This window comes from Schistocerca cancellata, chromosome 2, assembly GCF_023864275.1.
Source record: "Schistocerca cancellata isolate TAMUIC-IGC-003103 chromosome 2, iqSchCanc2.1, whole genome shotgun sequence".
Lineage (NCBI taxonomy): Eukaryota > Metazoa > Arthropoda > Insecta > Orthoptera > Acrididae > Schistocerca > Schistocerca cancellata.
In genome coordinates this window covers 1,114,957,805-1,114,981,085 of record NC_064627.1, presented here as the reverse complement: position 1 = coordinate 1,114,981,085, position 23,281 = coordinate 1,114,957,805, and the positions used below count along the sequence as shown (strand labels likewise).

At 43.8% G+C, this 23,281-nt stretch overlaps 1 protein-coding gene across 6 annotated transcripts in view; it reads right to left on the bottom strand.

Moving 5' to 3' along the window:
- Window positions 1–23,281, bottom strand: part of LOC126163145 (lethal(2) giant larvae protein homolog 1) — a 379,746-nt gene that overhangs the window by 272,975 nt on the left and 83,490 nt on the right. For all 6 annotated transcript variants that reach the window (XR_007535167.1, XM_049920072.1, XM_049920074.1 and 3 more), the window contains exons 2-4: window positions 21,449–21,546; window positions 6,631–6,715; window positions 6,452–6,549 (exon numbers count right to left, since the gene is read on the bottom strand). Coding sequence is in view for 5 of the 6 variants with exons in the window: in XM_049920072.1 (XP_049776029.1) it covers window positions 6,452–6,549; window positions 6,631–6,715; window positions 21,449–21,546 (281 nt within the window). In the remaining variant the exon portion in view is untranslated. The remainder of the gene's footprint in view (window positions 1–6,451; window positions 6,550–6,630; window positions 6,716–21,448; window positions 21,547–23,281) is intronic.

Genomic DNA, 23,281 nt, shown 5'->3' with positions numbered 1-23,281 from the left:
CTTGTGTGGGCCTTAAAAAGTAAAAAGTTATTGTTTGACTACTTCGTTGGATCTCTTTATCAGACAGAGATAAGCTGTAGTTGGCTAAAGTGGTGAACCCATACATTGAATTCCGTTGTAGATGAACAAATTCAGTACTGTTCAGTATCGTCTACCACAAAGTTGGCACATCCGTGCGACACACAGAGTACTACAGATTGGCGCAATGCTTTAATTAAGTACATCGAAGATTTACGGTGTGACATTGAAAACCAGGAAAATGCTAAGTTAAACTTTTACACTGCATCAAGGAATGGCCGTTCAATGGATAACAGTAGCAAGATGAAGATACACCCACTGCAGTTCATTCCGGATAAACCTGACTTTTGGCTTGCAATGCTCAATCTGACTTTCCAGCACCATGGCATTGTAAATAAAGATACCAAATTTATGATCACTGTTAGTGTGCTCCACAATAAAACAGCAACAATCAGTGCAGATATAATACTCTGCCTGCCTGCCATGCCATGCATTGCCTGTTAGAAGTTACGATGTGGAGCTTCCTCCACCTCAACCAAAGCTCTCAGCAACAAACCAGACTTCAATAATGACTCATGGAAAATACCAGATAAATGTAGACATCTGTTTCCAAGAACATTTAGCTTAGACTTTCATGATTGCCGATGTGTCAGACGCAATATTGGGTGTGGATTTCTTGTTTCATTATGCAGTTGCAGTAGCTATTGGCTCGTTGAGCATCCGCCTAGGTAAGCAGGGCATTAAAGGCACCCTTGGACGAGGTCCTCTGCCTATATTTGATGACAGATGGGATGACACCACACGTAGCAAACTTCGAATCCGTGCTGTGTGCACAGACAGCATCGCAGAACATGGTCCATCACATCAGGACTTAACCCAGTCAACCAGTGTCTCGGTGCCCATGCTGGTTATTTCCTAATCATTTCAATGCAGGAAAGGCAGAATTCAAAGAACTATGCAATCAGGTGTCATCCATAGATCTGACAACCCATGGTCATCAAAGCTTCATCTAGTAAAGAAGAAAGACGGGACTTTGAAACAATGTGGAGAATACAGGGTACTCAATACCCATAACATTCCTGCTCGTTATCCAGTACCATATATTAGGGATTTTACGCATGCACTGGCAGGCGTAATCATTTTTGGTGTCACCGATTGCTGGAAAGCAAATCACCAAACACCGGTCACACACACCTGCTGATATACCGAAGACAACTGTAACGACACCATCCGCCTTATTCAAATACCTCCGTATGCCGTTTGGTTTGAAAAATGTGGCACAAACTTGGCAACAGTTTGCCAACAAGGTACTAAGATGTTCACTGTACTGCTTCACATACTTCGGTGACATTCTCATCTTTTCAGCGTCTGAAAATTTTCTTAACTTCATCTAAAGACTGTTTAGCAATGCATTGATGTGTACAGCATTTTGGTCAATGAATTAAAGTACTTTGGCAGATACCATTCTTGGGCAGCGGCCATACAGACACTAGCCGGTGAGAACACAGTGTGAAACCAACCTTTGCAGTGGACACCAGAGATGTTGATGGCATTCAATATGATCAACACAGGTCTACATCAGGCAATCATGTTGGCACACCTGGTTCCTCAGGCGTGACTGGCAATTATTGGGGATGCTAGCCAACAAGCCATTGGCACAGCTCTAGACCTGCATGTCAAAGAGCTACTGGCAGCCCGTTCTGCTCTCCCATAAGCTTCCATCTTCACAAGTTAAATGGAGTGCTTATGACAGGGAATTGCTGGCAATTTATGAAACTGTCAGACACTTCCAGTCAGAAGTGGATGCCAGACCGTTCACAGTTTTCACACACCACAAGCTGATTACTTTCATCTTCAGTAGGAACAAGGATGACTGCTCACCACGACAATTTAGACAACTTGAATTTATTGCCCAGTATACAAAAGACCTGCAGCATATAAAAGGAGCTGAGAGCGTCTTGGCAGATTTCTTGTCTCGGTTGAAACTGATCTCTCACAGCCTGCTGAACACAAAGAGTTAGCCGCTGCACAAGAGACAGACCAACAACTCACAGAATTCTGTTATGACAACGCATCTGGGTTACGTCTCCGACAAATACAACCCGCTGGTGAATGTTTCTGAGATTGGTGTGATGTGTCACAGAGAACTTTTGTACCTGAGAAATTGCGACGGCAATTATTTGACAGCATCCGTGGGCTGGCTCATCTGGGAATCGACGCCAGTGTCAAACTGGCCACTGACACATTCGTGTGGCTTAATTAATTAAAAAAAAAAAAAAAAAAAAAAGAGAAGAAGAAGAAGAAGAAGAAGAAGAAGAAAGAAATAAAGAAAGAAAGACTGCCATAGTTGGGCAAAAATATGCTTAGATTGTCAGAGGGTCAAGGCTGGACGACACATGCACAAAGCGGTAGGATACTTCACACTTATGATGAAATGTTTCAAACCAGGGTGTATACATGGATGAGGGAAAAAAATTCCCGGATTTCGCAGTTAAAAATACACTTTCTCCCAGATGAAAATACACTTTTTCTGTGTTAAGTAACAGTATACTTTTCCTCAGAACTGTAAACCTTATCATTCCTTTCAAGGGTTCTGTATTTCGGTCTGTGGAATTCAAACGTGTAATATTTTGTAATGGGTGCCATCAAACTATATTCAGGCCAGAGGAAGTTAAAATGTCCTGTGGTGCTCCCAGTCGGCCGGTTTGACATCCTACCCCTCTAAAAAAAACTCACAATTGATACTGCATGGGATTATTTGTAACCGGCAGAACAAGAGCTCTTCAGAAAATTTGCAGTCTTTACGGCCTATTAGCTAATAACTTGCTGTTTTGTGTGACGTAAAATTAAATATAGGATACGTAAAACCAGTAAAGACAAGCAAGCCAGTACACATTTCTTGATTCCTTAAATCCTAGCATTTGTCTCTCTCTTACCTTGCCACTGCTTTATATGGTGTACATTCCTTTCTGTGAAAGAATATCAACTCATCAAAGTTCAACGTTTTGCTGAAGAAAAAACGAAATGTCGTCGTCTAATACTATAAAAGCTGTTAATCCAGGTAGTACCCAAGACTGGTGTGGTTTATCGATCTGATTACGTATATTTTGTCATTGTCTGCTTGATAAAACGAAATAGGCCTGCCTAATATTGCAGCAATTGTTACACACACCAAATAAACGAGACTGTTTGGGCACAAATGGCCATTTTTATAACACAACAGAATATAATTCACAAAGTACCAATATCAAATGCCTATTGCGCCTACTACAAGCAAAAAGTTTTATGTTTGGAAACAATTTCACATTTCATTCATACTATCTAGTTTCTGAAGCACGAGATCGAAAAGTGGTAGTACGAAATTTTATATAAATTTGGAATCGTCACATTCTTCCATAATTTGTGTTAGTCCTCGTTTCTTCTCCTTCCTCGTTCTAACAAACTATCTTGTTATGACTAATTCTGTAACTATTCCTGCCAGTGTCAAAACTTATTCTCTTGGTTAACTTCACTAACTCTGCCACAATCACCGGTTTAGTTATCCCACATTTATTCTCCGGTTAGGCTTTATTATGTGTTCATGCAATGCGTTTTCCGTGCTTTTCCCAAAATAGAACTTTAGGGCTGCTAGCCGGGGACTGTATAACTGGCCCTTACTAGTGTAGCGGTCTGGCGGAAAATTTGTCAAAATTTCATCTTCTTGGATGCATAGAGAAGATCATACGTAATCTTTGCGACCTGTTATTCCTGTTAGTCGTCTATTTCCACTCTGGTAGTCTGAATCTATGGATTTCGCTAGTAGTTATAACAATGCTGATCATTTGCAAACCCAGCCAGCCACATAAACAGCGACTGGCATTCACCCGTTCGGTTTTATTCCACTCAGCTCTTATAGACCCATCCCCTTTTGTCTGCAGGAAAGTTTATTTCTAGATGCGATGGGGATTCCCCTGGCAGAGGCATCACATACACTATGCATGTATTCAAAAATCAACTTATGATTCATTCAGAAATCAACTTTGTATTTGTTCAAAAATGTTCAAAAACCAACAGGGATGCGCTTCAAAATTACATGATTATTCGATAGACCAACGTGCACTGGTTGCTAGGCGCTGTGTGAAACAAGGTCTTTTTCCTCCCTGAAACTGCGGCCCAGGGCAGATACCCCAGTTTGTACCCGCCCCCTAGTTCCGGGCCTGTTACGCATACGTGAATCTGGCAGCTTAGGCGCACCAGTAAAATTTTTGCGGATATCTGGCAGCTTGCTGCTATTGCTATACTGGCACACTTCTGTAGCCAGAAGCGGGAGAAGGTACTACTCATACGTGACTCAATTGCACATGAGCATGAGCTCGCTTGCAACCGCTCAAACGAATCTAATGTAAACAGTTGTCACGTCACGCTCATCGGAGGCAATTTGTTGTTATGAAACACTGCACAGTCTTTCTAAAGCCTTTGACACATTTTGCTGTTGGCAGACGCTTGTATGAGCACTGTGTTTTGTTGTAGTATATGGAGCATTTCCTTTGCAACTTAAGTTTTATTTTCTTTTTTTTCCTCTTGTTCATGTTTTATTGCTGCATTATTATTCTTCAGTAGCGAGATACAGTGATATCCTTTGTTAGAGAATTGGTTCTTACCAGTCGAAGTTAAAAATTTAATTGAAAACTAAGACAATGAAAAATTCCCAGATTTCTAAAAAATTCCCAGATTTCTAAAAAATTCCCAGATTTTTCCCAGTTTTCTCCCGGATCAAAAAATTCCCAGGTTTTTACCGGATCTCCTGGTTGTCCCAGGTCGTATACACCCTGCACAAATGTGCACCTTGACATCTTGGAACATCTATTGCTGTCAGAAGGATACCTCATCACTGCAGTGGACCACTTCACCAGATGGGCAAAGGCGATTCCATTATCACACAATTCCACATAAATGGTGGGACAGGTATTTCTTTCATTGGGGATTGCACATTTCAGATGCTCTTTAGAAGTTGGAACAGACCAGGGGCATCAATTCGAATGGACGCTATTTTCAGAATTGGCCAACCTCTGCGGTTTCCACCATCAGACGACAGCTTAACACTCAACATGCAACGGAATGGTGGAAAGCCGAGATAGAACATTGAAAGCATCATTAATGTGCCATTCGCAATCTTGGACGTCAGCTATGCCACTGGTTTTCTTGGGCCTTCAAACAACATTTAAAGTGGATTTAGGAACATCCACTGCAGAACTGGTTCAGCATGAACCCTTATGACAGTGTGTAGAGTTCTTCACTGATCACACCGGGGCACAACAGAACGAACTGTCTTATGTACTGCAAATGGTGTGCGAGCATATGGCCAGACTTCACCCATCCGCTGTATCAATACGTGGGGCAGTAGCTACGTTCATGCACTAAGATCTACAATCATGTACACATGCGATACTACGGACGGACACTGTCAAGTCGCCACTGCAGCCCCCATAATCTAGGCCCTACAGAGTGCTCTTCCAGGACGAACATACCCTGCATATATGTTACCGACCGAAGAGAACGTACATGCTGAACACGAAGTGTCAACTTCCACACTACTGGACACGGACGACACCATCTCAGCGCCACAAGAGGAAGTGGTACCACCACTGCCAGCACCAGAGGCTGGAGAAGTTTAATCAACACCTTCAGTACACTAGCTGGGCGTCGGGAGAAATATAAATACCCTACATTCCTGAGGCTCTACTCTACAGGAGGGTGGGTCTGCATGGGAGCCACCGGGAGAACATCCGTGAATTTACAGTGAAGCGCAGCATATTCTGTGGCGATGAGTGCACAGATGACCTGCTTGACTATTCTTTGTTATTGACTGACTTTTTCAGTTGATTCTTGTTTGAACTTTTAAAAAAATAAAAAGTTATTGCCCAACTACTTCGTTAGGTCTCTCTAGCAAAGATGAGCTGTAGTTAACTAAAAAGATTTTGTGGTCTAACTTTTGTGAAGTCTTCTTTCTTCAAGCTTTTTCTTGTATCTGCTCAAATGAAAGAATCTCTTGTTCCAAAGACAACTGAATTTAACATCTATACTGGTTGTACCTATCAGTTTACCACTACCTGGTAACGAAGACCATTCTGAAACTTCCTGGCAGATTAAAACTGTGTGCCGGACTGAGATTCTAACTTGGGACCTTTGCCTTTCACAGGCAAAGATCCCGAGTTCAGGTCTCAGTCCAGCACAGTTTTAATCTGTCAGGAAGTTTCATATCAGCCAGCGCACACTCTGCTGCAGAGTGAAATATTCGTTCTGGAAGATCATTCTGTGTTAGCTGCAACTACAACGAAAGTATTTCTTTCTTCATGTGCGACTCGGATTACACAGTTCCACTCCTGCACTCCATTCAACAATAAGCAGTCTCTACAATCTGCAAGAATCATATTAAGGGCAAAAGTTTACTCACTTCCCTTCCAATGCTTGAGCTTTGACTTCTTCCAAGGAACCTTCATTTATTTCCCACATGTGGAGAGAGTTATCGTCACATAAGGACACAATGCGGCCCTAGGGAAAGAAGTAATAGAAAAATAATAAACATTACACACACTTTCTTCAACATGAAATCCAGATCAGTAAATTACTAACCTCATTTGGTATGAACACAAGCCTTGTGACTGCAGCCTCGTGGTTTGTGTGTTGTCCATAGAACTCAACACCGGGCTTGCCAAAACTGTTTTAAGTTTAGGAAAATTATTGGCTACTACAGAAATGAAATGTTCACACAGTTCACAATATCAAAAAATTGTTTAACAATCCAAATTATGAAAGTAATAAGTCCACAGTTCAAAAAGAGCTGTAACATGATTTTGGTCCATAATGCATACTAGCAATGTTATTTACTTAATACGAAAGTACATAAATTTCAGTTATTATCACCACCACCACCACCACCACCACACTACATTATTACTGATTGGTCTAAACCACCCAATGGCACAGTTATCAGTGCTCATGATAACATATTTTGAGGCAAATATGGTTATCCAATCCCAAATTAATAACTTAAAAATAAAAATTCACTTTATCCCTGGCTCTTAGAGCAGAGTGATAATAGTCATTAAAACATGAACAGGCTTCCTCTTACAACTTTGGGACAGGTTCTTTTTACAGAACAAGGTACAATGTTTACATTAGGTCCACATGGGAAGGTTTGTTGGGCCAAACGGACAATGAAATGGAGTACAGGAAGGATAGAAAATGTGTATATTCGTGACAACAGGAGGCACGTGTGAATGTGCGAAGCTGAGATATTTGGAAGGGCGGGGGGGACTCCAAAAAAGAGAGGGTGGGGGGGTGGGAAGGGTGGGGGAGACTCCCGAGAGAGAGAGAGAGAGAGAGAGAGAGAGAGAGAGAGAGAGAGAGAGAGAGAGAGAGAGAAAGGGGGGGGGGGGGACTGTGGTTTAATAACAAAATTTGGGAAAGGCTGAGGAAGCAGAGCATTGCACTTGAGGTTTAAGAAAGGACAAACAAATGTTGACAGGTTAAGGGTAGTTAGAAAACCACGCATCTATCGAATTATCAATGTGTGAAGCATACAACAACTTTGATAGTCACACTTTAGTGACAGATCCTACCAATAACCTGTGGTAATTCCCATCCTGTAAGCTAAGTGGACTGAAGGCTTCTACCCAGTCACTTGGCAACCATTCTGGTGTGGCAATAGAGGATAGTGAAGTTTCAAATTTCGTGTTTAAGAAATCCTTAACATAGGAGGATCATACAGACCTTTGAAAAACAACTGAAAGAGACACTGGGTTCAGAGGGAATCCTTATTTGTTCTCCAGCAAAACTTGCAGGACTAGCAGTACTGGAAGAACGGTTTCCACAACCTCCTGTCTTCTCTGAGTGCTAGGCCCACAATTTTTGTATGAGAACTTCTGTGAAGTCTGGAAAGTAGGATACGAACTACTGGAGGAATTAAAGCTGTGAGGACTGGTCTTGAGTCATGCATAGGTAGCTTAGTCCATGAAAGGCAAAGGTTCTGTCTGGGTTTGATTACCAGTCAGGCACACAGTTTTAATCTGCCAGGAAGTTTCTTATCAATACACACCCTGCTGCAAAGTGAAAACTCATTCTAGATTAATTTACAAACCTGTTTTTGTTTAGGGATGACACTAAGCTACAACAGATTTTGAATTATCTTCTACACTTTAGTATGTGTACATCGAACTGTTTGCAGTAAGGTTTTGTAACTGTGTAAATTGAATTACATAAACTTTTTTCACATCTCCTTTGGGATGTGTGGGAGGAAAACTAGTATATGACTACTTCTGAAAATGTGTTTCTTGTGGTGTTCCACATTCTTGAGGATCTCTTACTATGGGTCTATAGTATGAACAGTGTATATAATGTAATTTAACATAATTTTAAGAAATAAAAAATGTAAACATATGAAACAATTTTGAAGAGAAAACTGCACTGTGTGTGAACATAATTGTAGCTAAGGTTTAAGCTATTTGAGCAGAATGGAAAATAAAAGGAATCACAATGGTGACAGTAAAAGAGGTACATCGAAGGAGCATCACTGAGACTTCAGAGATGAAACTGATAGACAGTTTGGCTGGTTACTTCCACATATCCAACCACCCTATAAGCACAACAGCTGGATATTCAGCCACACGTTATGATAAAGCATGTCTTCAGGTCTTACCAAAATTGTAGAGGTCAGATGCGGAAAAACCGGGTAGGTACTAGCATTGTCATTCATGAGTGAAGCATATGAATAATATATTGACTGACTGGCTACATTATTTGCTTTGTTACACATGATAACACATTCAGTCAGTGTTATTTGAGCTTATTACTGAAAAGAATCTATTAATTACAACACAAATTACAATAAAAGCAATTTGGGAAATATTTTGATAAAAAAGTGACAATTGTAAATTTGTCACTTGTTTGCTCTGCCGAGTTCAAATTTCACTTGGTGGCGAAAGAAAAGAAATCTTACATGGTAGACTGGTTGGCTGGATGATTAAAGCGACCAAACTATTAGGTCATCATACCTTTTCCATCGAACAGACAGGACTACACGACTGGAAGCCGCCAAAAGCAGAGTGCAATGGGAGGACATACATCCCCACTCCTGCCATTTACACAGGTATCCCACTCAGAATTTGACTAGAACAGACTATCAACATTGACAGAGAAAGAGAAGCACAGATAGACAAAAGATGAACAAGTCAAACAGACCACATGAGATGGGGGAGGAAGAGTAAAAGAGCAGGTAGGGTGAGCCCAGACAGCTGCAGCCTGGTGTGAGCAGAGGAGACAACAGAGTGCTCTGCCAACCCCTCAATGGGCCAATAAGGTTAAGTGGCCCTCCCTTAAAGAGACTGGTAAAACATAAAACTAAGTCAGCCACTGATGCACTGTGTCCCAGCACCTCGGATAGCAAGTCGGGGAGATTAGAATTCTGATGTATGGCGGCTAGGCTCCCTACTGTGAGACAGGAACCACAATAACAGCAGGGAGGATCCTTGTGACAGAAGATGACCAAGAGTCAGCAAAGTACAGCTGAAGCAGAACTGACAAAAGACAGTCCTGGCAAGAGGCCTGTATGGGGGATCTCCAGAGATTTGTAATTTCCCTTATCACCTGTAGTTTGTCCGGTGAAGTCAGAGTGAGACATTTTGTATTCCAAATCCTTAAAACTTGACAGAGTAATACTGAACAGAGGTCTGTTTTCAGAATACTGATCAAGAGTCCAGCTAACTGGTAGCCAGTTCGGCCAGGCTATCAGCGAGTTTATTCCCTGAGCTCAAAACATGGCCTGGGCTCCGTCACTGAGTATCCATATTGCTCAAGGACATACAGGAAATTCTTGATAGCCATTACCAAGGGATGGTGAGGGTAACACTGGTCAAGAGTTTGCAAACTGCTCAAGGAGTCGCTGCAGATGAGAAAGGACTCAGTGATGAAAGTACAGATATGTTCAAGAGCAAGAGTGACGGCTACCAACTCGCAGCAAAAACACTACAGCCATCCAGCAAGGAATGCAGTTCAGTATGTCCCGCATGAGTATAAGCAAAGCCAATGTGACCATCAACCACTGAGCTATCAGTATAGACCACTTCTGATCCCCGGGATGTGCCAAGTATGGAGAAAAATTGGTGGCAGAGGGTCTCAGGATGTACCGATTCTTTCAAACTTTCTGATACGTCAAGACGAAGCTGTGGCCAAGGGGTACACCCACAGGTGTGGGTGAGAGGGCCTAGAGAAGAGATGGTAGAGGGAACACCTGGAGTTCAGGAAAGAGGGACCAGACAGAGATTGTGGTAATAATCCCTGATTTGGGCCACTGTTGCGGCGAGATGGATTTCTGCGTTTGTGAAAAACAGATGGTAGTCTGGATGCTTTGGGGAGCTGTTGTTGGCACCTGATCTACAATGGAGAACCCCAGAATAAGTAAGTAAGCTGTTCACACGGCTAGTTCTAAAGGCTCCTGTCACTAGTTGAACCCTGCAGTTGTGTATCGGATCCAGCAACCACAATGCTGCGGGTGACGTCTAACTGTATGCCAGACTCCCACAATTAAGATAGGATTGTATCACTGCTTGGTAAAGCTTCATAAGGGTAGTGCAATCTGCATCGCAGCAGGTGTTCCTCAGGCACTGAAGTGTACTAAGGTGCAGCCAGTGGCTTAGGCTAGTAAAAACGGGGAATCTGTGTCAAACAAGCATCGATGACCAGTCCAAAAAAAAAAAACAGTAAGTATCCACCACAGAGTAGTTGGTCACTGAGGTAGAGTTTTGGTTGTGGGTGAACAGTATGTCGACAGAAGTGCATGACGCGAATCTTGGCAGCTGAAAACCGGAAGCCAATTGTGAGGGCCCTGCCTGAACATTTTGTATGGCGCCTGACAGTCAATGTTCAGCGACACCCACACTAGTACAGGCGAAAGTTATCAGCATACAATTTGGGTGATACTCAAGACCCCACAGCTGCTGCTAGACCACTGATGGCTACCAGAAAGAGAGACATTCAGTGCAGAGCCCTGCAGGACCCCATTATCTTCGGTATGATGAGAACTGTGGGAGGCGTTAACTTGAACCCGGAATATACGACGAGACAAGAAGCTCTGGATAAAAATCAGGAGTGGATCCTGGAGACCACACTCTTGTCAGGTAGCGAGGATGTGGTGCTGCCATATGGAGTCTTAAGTCTCTTGCAGGTTGAATAAGATGGCTATAAGGTGTTGATGTCGAGCAAAAGCTCTTCGGATGGCAGACTCCAGGTAAATCAGATTATCGGTAATGGAACGCCCCTGGTGAAAACCACCCTGGGATGGAGCAAGAACAACATGAGTCTCAAGGAGTCAACACAGCCACTGGCTCATCATGCATTCAAGCAACTTGCAAAGAATATTGGTGACATAATTAGGCAATAACTGTCAATCTCAATAGGGTGCTTACCCATTTTCAGTACAGGGACAATGACACATCCTCACCTTTGCGATGGGAACTCACCCCCATTTTAATGATGGTAAGGATGTGGTTTTGAGAGCTTATGGTGTTGAGAGCCCACCTACAATTACTAATGGCCCTGCATTTTCTGATAACCACTAGGCTCCTGTCTTCCACCAGGCAGTCCCGAGGAACAGGGTATCGTTACATCAGCGCCAAAAGAATGGCTGGCCGTAGTTGTATTCTGGACTGCCTCATCAATATCTCCATGCGGTGGGGGAAGGGCGACAGCAGAGGCAAAAGCACCTGAGTCAACACAGCTGAAAGCCCATCTGGGCAGGCATCCAGGGAAGTGATGCTGAGGGAGGAACTGGAAGATAGGGAAATGATCACTATCACATACATAATCATGGACTCTCCAGTTGGTGGATGGGAGAAGACAATGACTACAGACGGAAGGATCAATGACCAAGAAGGTTCCATGTGCCACACTGAAGTGTGCATGGCACCAGTATTCAACAGGCAAAGGTCAAGTTTTGCCAGTAAGTTTTTGAGATCTTTACTGCGGCCAGTGATGATTGTTCCACCTCACAAATGGTTATGGGCATTGAAACCACCCATCATTAGGTGGGGGGAGCTGAGAAATCAATGCAAACAATATGTTCTGAGTCACTTCACCATCAGGAGGGAGATAAGCATTGCTGATGATAAGTACTGAAATGCCCTTACCCTAACAGCCACAGTCTCTAATGTTGTATTAAGAGCACACATTCACTTTATAGTGTCCAGAACATATGTGCAAGCTCAGCCCAACAGCCTGTCGTAGGAAGCACAATTCTTTCATATCCCCAGTTTCCATGAAGGGCCAGGGTCCACACTGCTGGAAATCAAGTCCCCTGAAGGGCAAAGCAGAACACAGGAAAATTCTTAAAAGATGTAGCTCAGCCAGGTGGTGGAAAAAACCGCTACAATTCCACTAGAGAATAATGTTATCAATGTACTGTGAGGCCATGAAGGGACCATGGAGGCAGGTTATGTCCTAAGGTCACTTGCTGCCACTGGCTGAGGGGTTATGGCAACAATACAAACAGGTTGTGGGTTCCATTGCATGGTGCGACCTGGGACATCAGGGGCCAATGGAATCTCTGCCTTGGCCACAGGTGAGGAACAGGCAGGATCTAGTGGTGTGGGGACCACTGGAATCTCCTTTTTGAGGACTACTACTCACCTTTCCTCTCCTTAGAGAATTTGGATGATTGGAAGGGCTTATCTGAATCAGTTTCAGGTAATGATGATGATCGCTAAGCCCTGTAACATGTGATCTGTAGCTCCTTCAACCACTGGCTGGTGTACACTTTTAGACCAGCAGAAACCTGGGAAGAAAACGTCCTGAGGGAGCTGTTCCTGGGGAGAGAAGCCAGTGGAAGGTAACTTGTCTCCAGTTAGGAGGTACACCCTGTTTTTGTATGTCCATCCTTAAAATGGAACACTTACAGCCATTCTTATGATGGTATTTATTGTACGGTTGCCAGTTTCAGTGCTTTAGTGCACTGTCTTCAGGCCTTAACTGATGCTCAGGAGGTTACTTCCAATTGTATAATATGATTCATCAGTTGCCAACATCTATAAACTGCTTTTAGCAGACACCTCCCCCCCCCCCTCCCCCAAGAGCCTCCCAGCCTCAGCAATGGTTACCTGACCAGTAATCTCTAGCTCAGAGTCCCCGTGCCCCAGTCACGATGGGCATGTACTCCTTTGCATACATGGGGAGTTTTCAGCTCAAGCACCAACGGTGCAATCCCAGCATGGTCAGGAGCCTACCACTAAGCAGGTACCTGATGCCCCCCCCCTCCCCACAATGGTATGGCTACAATGCTGGATTTTAGGTGTACTACCTTATTAAAGGGACGGCTGCACAGATGGAAAGGTACAAAGGTGGAGCATGCACTGCACTGCACTGGGCGACCTTCCATGCTCGATCCGCACTTCTGGAGAATTTTGAAAATTCATGACAGGTCAAAACCAACAATAGTGACCATGTATGTATTTATTTAATGAAAAATTGTAGAAAAGACTGTAAGTGGAAACTTGAAATCAAAATCATAAACCAGGTCCAAGCAGACTCTGCACCAAGAAAACCATCAGATGGAGAGGCAGGCAGGGATAGGGTTAGTGGAAGTATAAGCTTGCAGCACATAAAGGAAGTAACGCAACAAAGGCTGGGGCACCATTGTAAGCAAGCATGGACTCACAAAAAGAGTTGTAAGCCCCCTGGGGATAGGCAGGTATGTAACAGTCTAAGCTTATCTCTTATTCTTTTGTTTCGAGTTGTTTTATTGCACTGATCAACAAGGTGTTTGTCCACAGATACGATGATCAATGCTGTTAGGTTGGTACTGTACAAATTTACTCAATATTCTGTTTAATTAAATTTGTTTGGGATGTGCAAATATTTTGTGAAACGAAACTGCAAATACCATGTGACTAAAAGAAAATACCTAATGTGGTGTCACCGCCAGACACCACACTTGCTAGGTGGTAGCCTTTAAATCGGCCGCGGTCCGCTAGTATATGACGGACCCGCGTGTCGCCACTGTCAGTGATTGCAGACTGAGCGCCGCCACACGGCAGGTCTAGAGGCACTTCCTAGCACTCGCCCCAGTTGTACAGCCGACTTTGCTAGCGATGGTTCACTGACAAATTACGCTCTCATTTGCCGAGACAATAGTTAGCATAGCCTTCAGCTACGTCATCTGCTACGAGCTAGCAAGGCGCCTTTATCAATTGCTATTTATCTTGTGATGCATGTACCGTCAGACCGATGTTCACCAATTATGAATTAAAGTTAAGTATTCCAGAAGCTACGTACCTTTTTTTTGCTAGTGTAATTACTTTACCTGTTCCAGACCTCACGCCAGCCTGCGTGAGCTTAAACGCGTGCCTTTCGGCTTCCTCATAGTGGCTTGGCTGTCTTGCCAAGTCACAACAGTTTGGCGACGGGAATTTTGCGTTCATATTGATTTTCCTGATTTACTTGTGTCATGGCTTCGCCACAATCTCCAGATGTACTGTCCGAATTTTATCGCTTGCAGAATCAGCAGACGCAGGCCTTATTGGATGCCCTTGGACAGCTCATCCAGGGTCAACGTGCAATGCAAAACGATGCGGCAGCCGCCGCTCCAACGCTCACGCAGCCACAACACGCAGTTGCACCACCTTTTCGTCCTTTTGATGCGGCACTGGAAAGCTGGACGGAGTGGTCCCGCCAATTTGGATTCCATCTCGACGCCTACAGAATTCAAGGTAATGAGCGGCAGCCTTTTTTGTTAGCATCCGTAGGCGTCCAGATGTACCGTGTGATAGTGAAATTATTTCCCCGACGCGACGTAGCAACTCTGTCCTACGACGAAATTTTGTCTGCATTAGATGCATATTTCAAAGACTCAGTCAATGTAGTTGCCAAACGGTATACCTTCTTTCGTACAAAATGTACGGCCGGTCAGACTAATCAGGAGTGGGTTGCAACCTAGCAAGGCCTTACTAGGGATTGTGCTTTTGAGTGTCAATGTGGACTCCCTTATTCAGATACTATTGTGCGTGATGCAATTGCACAGAACGTTTCTGATGTTCGTATACGGGAACAGATTTTGAAACTAGTCAATCCCTCCCTTCAACAAGTGATGGACATATTGGATCGGCAGGACACACTTGACTTTGCTCAGGAATCGTTTGTAACTTCGCCAGCCGTGTGTCGCGTTAACCGGCCCACCGGGCACGCTGAACGGAACTGTAAACAGTTCTCGCACCTGGCCGCGCCAAAGCTGCCTGGCTCTCAGCCACGTGTCCCGCGCCAGCATGCAAATGCAGTGAAATCATGCCCGCGGTGTGCTACTAGACATTCGCGTGAGAATTGCCCGTCATGCCAGGCTATTTGCTTTTTCTGTAATAAAAAAGGACATGTTCAGAGTGTTTGCCAGAAAAAGCTCCGATCGGACACTCAAAACCATTCCAGACCCTTTGCTTCGCGCTGGAATCGGAATCGAACCAAGGATACTCAGGCTCGCGACACTTCGCCCATGGAGATTCATATAGTTCATTCCACTCCGCCCAGTGCCACTCTCTCTAACAGTGACTGTGTTAGTCCCACAAATAGTGTGCGTCGCCATCGCCGGAAATCCCGTCACGTCGCAAATGATTGTACCAGTGTCAGTTCAAGTTGCACGAGACAGTCGCTCTTGTCGTCAGCAGGACAATAAACTTTTTGTTTATTTGGACATTAACGGCAAAATGATACCGTTCCAGCTCAATACCAGAGCTGCACTTCCACTACTCAATCACGACACGTACAAACAGCTGGGCACACCTCCGTTGCGTGCCGCAAATGTTAAGCTAACTACATATTCAGGTCACGGGCTCCCTGTGTTAGGACAGTGCAGCCTTCTTGCAACATACAAGGGACAAACAAAACTTGTGTCATTTTACGTCCTTCGTTCTTCTTCTGCTGTGAACTTGTTTGGTTTAGATTTATTTCAGTTGTTTACCTTGTCTATAGTCAATCAGGTCCTATCAGTGAACCAGACTGTGCCTTCAGACAGTGTTTCTCGTCTCTGTGAAGAATTTGCAGACATTTTTGCACCGGGCCTTGGTTGCGCTAAGAACTATGAAGCACATTTGGAACTGAAAGTAAACGCGCAACCGAAATTTTTCAGAGCGCACAATGTTCCCCATGCATTGCGTGATGAGGTCGCAAGAACATTACATGATTTGGAATCACAAGGTGTAATTGAACGTGTGCAGGCTTCCCTCTGGGCATCACCCTTAGTAATTTTGCACAAACCTTCCGGAAAATTGAGACTGTGTGGACTTCAAGGCAACAGTGAATCCACAACTAGTGACTGCTACTTTTCCTTTACCCCGCCCGGAAGATCTTTTTGACAAACTGTGCCCGGGTAAATATTTTTCGAAGTTGGACCTAGCAGATGCGTACTTGCAAATACCGATGGACGAAGAATCCCAGCGCGTTTTGGTGGTTAACACGCATCTTGGTTTGTACCGATTCAAACGACTGCCATTCGGGTGTGCATCCGCCCCTGCATTGTTTCAGCAATATCTACAAACTGTTTGTGCGTCGGTCCCTACTGCAGCAAACTATCTGGATGATATTGTGATCTCCGGAAAGACGGAAGGAGAACATTTAGCCAATCTCAGAACATTATTTCAGGTCTTGCTAGAAAATGGTCTTCACTTGCGGAAGGACAAATGTGTGTTTTTTGCTCATGATTTGCCATATCTGGGACATGTACTCAATGCCCAAGGCATACATCCCAGTCCAGAGCACCTCCGTGCCATACAAGACTTGCCTTCGCCGCAGAATTTGAAGCAGCTACAAAGTGTGCTGGGAAAAATAAATTACTATCATCGCTATGTGCGCCACGCCTCTTCCATTTCAGCTCCGCTTCATCGCTTACGCCGTAAAGGTGTTCCGTTTGTCTGGACGACGGAATGCGAACGCGCCTTTCGCCAGTTGAAATCGGCGTTGCTTTCCAATACTTGCCTTACGCCATTCGACCCCCAGAATCCCCTTTTGTTGATGGTGGATGCATCGGATTTCGGGATCGGTGCTGTGCTTGCGCGCAAAGATGGATCGCACGATCGCCCTATTGCCTTTGCATCCAAATTGCTCTCGTCTGCGCAACGAAATTATTCACACATCGAGAAAGAAGCACTGGCTCTCGTATTTGGTGTTACAAAGTTTCATGATTTCTTGTATGGTCGTCAATTTACCATCATCACCGACCACAAACCTTTGACATCGCTTTTTCATCCGACCAAGCCTGTACCTCCACGTACAGCACAGAAATTCATTCGCTGGTCTATTTTCCTCTCGCAGTACCGCTACGATATCTTGTATCGGTCCACTGCTCAGCACGGAAACGCCGATGCGTTGTCCCGTTTGCCTGTTGCTGAGGATAGAGCATTCGATTCTTCCGAACTTGCTTGCATGTTCATTGATTCGGAAAAGGATGACGTGGTAGAATCGTTTCCGACTGATTTTCGTCGTGTAGCTACAGCCACAGCTGTCCTTGCTACAGTTTTGCGTTTTGTTGCTACGCAATGGCCCTTGTCACAGTCATGGATCGAGGATCCGTTGGTTCGCCGATTTTTTGCTCACAAGGAGAGACTTTTTGTACAACGTGATGTTTTGCTGTTACGTTCTGATAATGATCAGTCCAGGGTTGTGGTCCCACATTCGTTACAGTCCTCTGTCTTAAAGCTTCTCCACCAAGGACATTGGGGTATAGTGAGAACGAAACAACTTGCTCGTCAGCACTGTACTTGGTTCGGAATCGATGCCGCGATTACGAATATGTGCTCTTCTTGCATGGTGTGTGCCTAACAACAATCCGCACCACCGCGGAAATTTTTTGCATGGCCGACAGCCACTTCCCCTTGGCAACGCTTACACATCGATTTTGCTGGTCCGCTCTGGAATGCTCGATGGTTGGTTGTTGTCGATTCATTCAGTAATTTTCCTTTTGTTGTCCGGATGTCTTCCACAACGTCTTCTGCCACCATCCAGGCGTTATCTGCTATCTTTTGCATTGAAGGTCTTCCACAGACTATTGTTTCCGACAACGGCCCACAATTCATGTCCGCAGAATTTCAGTCATTCTGCAAGGCCAATGGTATTAAACATCTGACGTCCGCGCCGTTTTCGCCAGTCAAACGGTGCCGCTGAACGTTTGGTCAGGACTTTCAAGTCACAGATGTTGAAGTTGAAAGAGTCGCATTCTCGGGAGGACGCGTTATTGCTCTTTTTGTCCTCGTATCGCTCTCAGCCCCGAGATGGTCGCTCGCCGGCTGAGTTGCTTCATGGTCGCCCTCATCGCAGCTTGATGTCTTTGCTACATCCGCCGCATCAGGTTCCTGTGCAGCGGCAGCCACCTGCTTTTCCTCCAGGCGACGTTGTCTACTACCGCAACTATCGAGGTTCTCGGCGTTGGCTCGCAGGGCGCATTCTTTGCTGCCTCGGCCGCGCTATGTATCTGGTTTTGGGGGCCTCTGGTGAGGTGCGTCGGCATCTCAATCAGCTGCGCCTCTGTCGTCGCACGGGATCTGCCGCTCCCCGTCTGCTTTCAGTGACGGTGCCGTCCGGTCAGCGCCCTGGGGACCCATCTACTGGCTCGCCTCAGCCCCAGGTATTACCGACGCTGCCTTCCATTTTGCCCCGTGGCGACGCGCCTGTTCTCTCGCCGGCGACGCCTGCAGTGGATGCGTTGCTGCAACCGCCGGGCGCCTCCCTGGGTCACGCGCCGCCGATCGCTTCCCGTGACGTGTTGTCCTCCGCCATGGAACTCTTGCCCGCTCCGGACCACATGGCGTCTTCGCCCATCGGGTGCCCCGACCCGATGGAGGTCGACCCTTCGGCCCCTCCTGTCTCTATACGGGCGCATACACGGCATGTTGGCGTGCACCCTGGACTAGGTTTTCAGGCGTTTCCTAGCTCCCCTCGGACCGAATGACAGGGTGTGGGTGGCACAGCCTCGCCTGTTAGGCTCCCCACCTAGTTGCATATGTCAACATGGGGTCCTCCCCATGGCGGGCGGAAGCCTTATAACACAACGGTTCGCCGATTTGCGGGGGAGGAATGTGGTGTCACCGCCAGACACCACACTTGCTAGGTGGTAGCCTTTAAATCGGCCGCAGTCCGCTAGTATACGATGGACCCGCGTGTCGCCACTGTCAGTGATTGCAGACCGAGCGCCGCCACACGGCAGATCTAGAGACACTTCCTAGCACTCGCCCCAGTTGTACAGCCGAGTTTGCTAGCGATGGTTCACTGATAAATTAAGCTCTCATTTGCCGAGACGATAGTTAGCATAGCCTTCAGCTACGTCATTCGCTACGACCTAGCAAGGCACCATTATCAATTGCTATTTATCTTGTGATGCATGTACCGTCAGACCGATGTTCACCAATTATGAATTAAAGTTAAGTATTCCACAAGCTACGTACCTTTTTTTTTGCTAGTATAATTACTTTACCTGTTCCAGACCTCACGCCAGCCTGCGTGAGCTTAAACGCATGCCTTTCGGCTTCCTCATAGTGGCTTGGCTGTCTTGCCAAGTCACAACACCTAACCTACCTGAAATCCAGTGAAATATTCTCTCTTATCCAATAGGTACTTCAGCAATGAAAAATCAATTGCAAATGAAGTATCCATACAAATTCCATGCAATTAATAAAGGTACAACCACAGCCATGCCCAACTGCCTTAAGTCAAACACAGTACAAGCTAATCTTGAACATCGACAGGAAAGGAAAGCAATTGCAATGTATAGTGAGCCATTGCATGTAGTAGAAAGGATGGATTTATAAGACTCTTAGAACAAACTTTACCATGCTATAAAATGTCAAGCCTTACATACATTTCCCACAAAATTGTTCCCCACACCATTGTGAGACAGAATTTTTGACAAATTTAGAAGAAATATTTCACAGGCTCCCACAGTTTCTGTTAGTTTTGATGTACGGACCTGCTTTTATAACTAACCAGCTTCCTGTTTTCACGCCTCTTTTATATGCAACGTGAATACCAGTTGAGTTCTTGCTAGACAGCCTTCTCCAGGTTCTCACACTGGAGACAATATAGCAATGGAGCTTAAAACTATCGCAGACTACAATGAGTCACCGAGGGTCCAGCCTGAAGTAGCAAGAATGACTACTATTAGTAGATGTTTCTTAATGCACTTCATTTGAGCTTGGCTGCAGTACAACTGTTCACCATTCAAAAAGAGCTAAATTAATGGAGCATCAATTGGTGCCAGATATCAGCACGAGATGGAATTCCAACTTTTATAAATGGTAGAGCACCCTTTGGAACAGAAACGGACTGTCTGCATATGGATAATCACAACATGCTCATTAATTTGATTTAGCATCAGTGGTGGTTGGTGGAGCTGTGTGCTAAGCTACTAAAGCTTTTTGGGGAAAAAAAAGTAGGTTGTGGTCTCTCCTGCATATCCTAAGAAAGACCACATGTTGTAGTATTTAATAAGTATTTAGATAAGGAGACAGTAAAAAGAATCCACGACTTACTACACGTGAGTGTCTCATAGAAAGCTGAATTAGAAAGTCACTTCTCTTCCTAAAATGATTCCCAGTTTACTCAATTTCAATTTTTCTTGATCCGAGATTCAAGAAAGATTAAGGATTGTCAAAGAGGACAACAGAAGATCCTACGGTACTGAGATTTTGTGAAGAACCTTCCACCAGTAACAGTTCATCCCCAATGCCTATTAAAATAAGTACATATGAGAAGACTGAATCAACTGTGACTCAAAGCTCACGACACTTCTGTGATTGGTTTACTGAGGTGGCAAATGAAAATATTAAGTATCAGTGTGATGGTCAAGAATCAACCCAACTGCAAGCAAGAATGCCTAATATTTGAAGCCTGTTCGAAACTTCGTCAATTGTACCCCTTATATTTGGAAAATAATTAGCATTGCCTAATGTGACAGTGTACGAATTTGACAAAGTTCATTAGGATTTATTTTTCAGCACCATCCAGCAGTGTATGTAGTGAAAGACTTTTCACTGAAGTTCCACCTTTTATAAATGGTAGAGCACCCTTTGGAACAGAAACTGACTGACTGCGTGTGGCTAATCACAACATGGAATTCCACCTTTTATAAATATAATAAATAAATATAATATAAATATAATAAATTTATAAATAAATTTCATAAATTTAAAATATTCACTTAATATCTGGTATATGGTCAGACAGTGAAATGAGATTAAATATTTGTTTCATCACTACTGAGAATTTGCACAATTTCATTTTGTTCAATTTGTTTAACATGTCACGATATACTGGAAATATCATTTGACTGGGCACACATTTGAAAATGCATCATGAACTATTTGTTTCATATGTTTTGGTATAATTTAACATCGACTAATATTCTAGAATATTAATAGTAAGAGGATACACTTTAATGGCTCCAGAAGCAGTTCCCAGTGCCAACAGACGAAGGGTTGGATCCCACGCAAGTGATGTTGGTTTGTTTGGGAAACCATGTTGTATAGTCTGAAACAACAAAGACACTGTAAGTAACTGAACTATCATTTGATGCTTTGAAAATAAAAACAGTAATTATGATTTAGAGGGTTATTCAAAATGATCGACACTTGGTTGCCAAACCAATGGAGAAGGCATTTTGCAGCATGGAGTTTTGTAGGAGTGAGTCTGCAACAACAGTGTACTGGAAATTCAGGGCGATATTTAACAAGGCTCCACCTGCCACACAATCAATTTACCAATGGATACATAAGTATAAAATAGGATGGATACAAAACAGAATGGGCCTCTAAAGACAAATGATGTAAGTGCTATTAACATCTGAGGAATGGGTTGAATGGACGAAGAGTACATTCTTTAGAAGCTCACAAAAATCAATTGATTGTGCCGGTAGCGAGCTACGAATTCCACAACCAACTGTTTGGAGAGTGCTGAGGAAATGTCTGGGAATGGAAACAATATTGGATTCAGTTGCTCCAAGCCATTACACAAGATGAGAAACGTTTGTAGAAATAGTTTTGCATTGACATATGGTTGCAGACTCACTCGTGCACAATTAAGGCACACAAAATGCTTCTCTACTCATCTGGCAGCCATGTTACTGAAGATCACTAAAAAAATAAATAAAAAAACTTCTTGAGTTGCCATTTCCACACACAAAATCATGTAATACCTTACCACAATACAAACATTTTTTCCCAATCACTTGAAAGTGTCTAGATCATTTTGAAGAAACCTGTATAATAATTTATATACACACTTTTCAGGTAATAACTTCTCTCAAATATGTATGATCAAGTATTTGTGCTCTTTTCTTAATATCTTCCAGATGTAAAAAAAATGTTAAATTACAAATAATATAACCATGAAGTCTTTCATGACAAATGTTATATTAAAGGTTCTAATTTTCGTGTTAATTCTAGATGAAAATCAAAACATTTGACAATATCCACCACGGTCATTGTCACGTATGATTTCTATGCTTTCATAGTGAAGTGAGCGTGGTGAAATATTGTCTGAAAGACAGAAAGCAATTACATTCCCAAAGCAAGAAGAGGTATGTGATAACTTTAAAACTAAAACAAATACATCTGGCTGCTAGATCATTAACAGAAGTGGCTGAGCCTCACTCTGTAATTCAGCGTAGTCTCCTCCTGTCCAGTTTTGCATGTTCTCTCAACATTAAACATAATATAACAATTTGAACCATCATCATCAAAAATTGACTTTCTTCTTCAAACCTAGAGATACTCTTGCCATGCAGTGAGTAAAAATGTGATGCACTGAAGATAGCACAGCACAAGCACCAATGTTGATGTTTATCAAAGAGGACTACAATGGGAGGAAATGCCGAATGACAAAACTGTGGGAGAAAAAATGTGATTGTAAAGGTTTTGTGAACAAGGAAGGAGGAGGAGCAGGAGGATGAAGAATAAGAGGAAGAAAACTCTGTATTTATCTTTGGTATGTCTGCTTCCTCTTTGCATCTGACTCACATGCCCTGGTAACTGGTCAAATGAGGCTCACTTCCCTTTGTAGTAAATGGAGATGGATTTCCTGAAGTACTGCAAAACAGTCTCATCTGTGTGACTCCATGCGGCAAGTTGCAGGGCTCTCTGGGAATCTAAGTGAACAAGATATTTATGGTTTTGTCAGTGTCCTCAGAATCGCAAACTTCTCAGCTTCATAGTTAGTGATATGGTTGGGAAGTGAAACCACCACAGAGTGAACAGCATTGATCCGA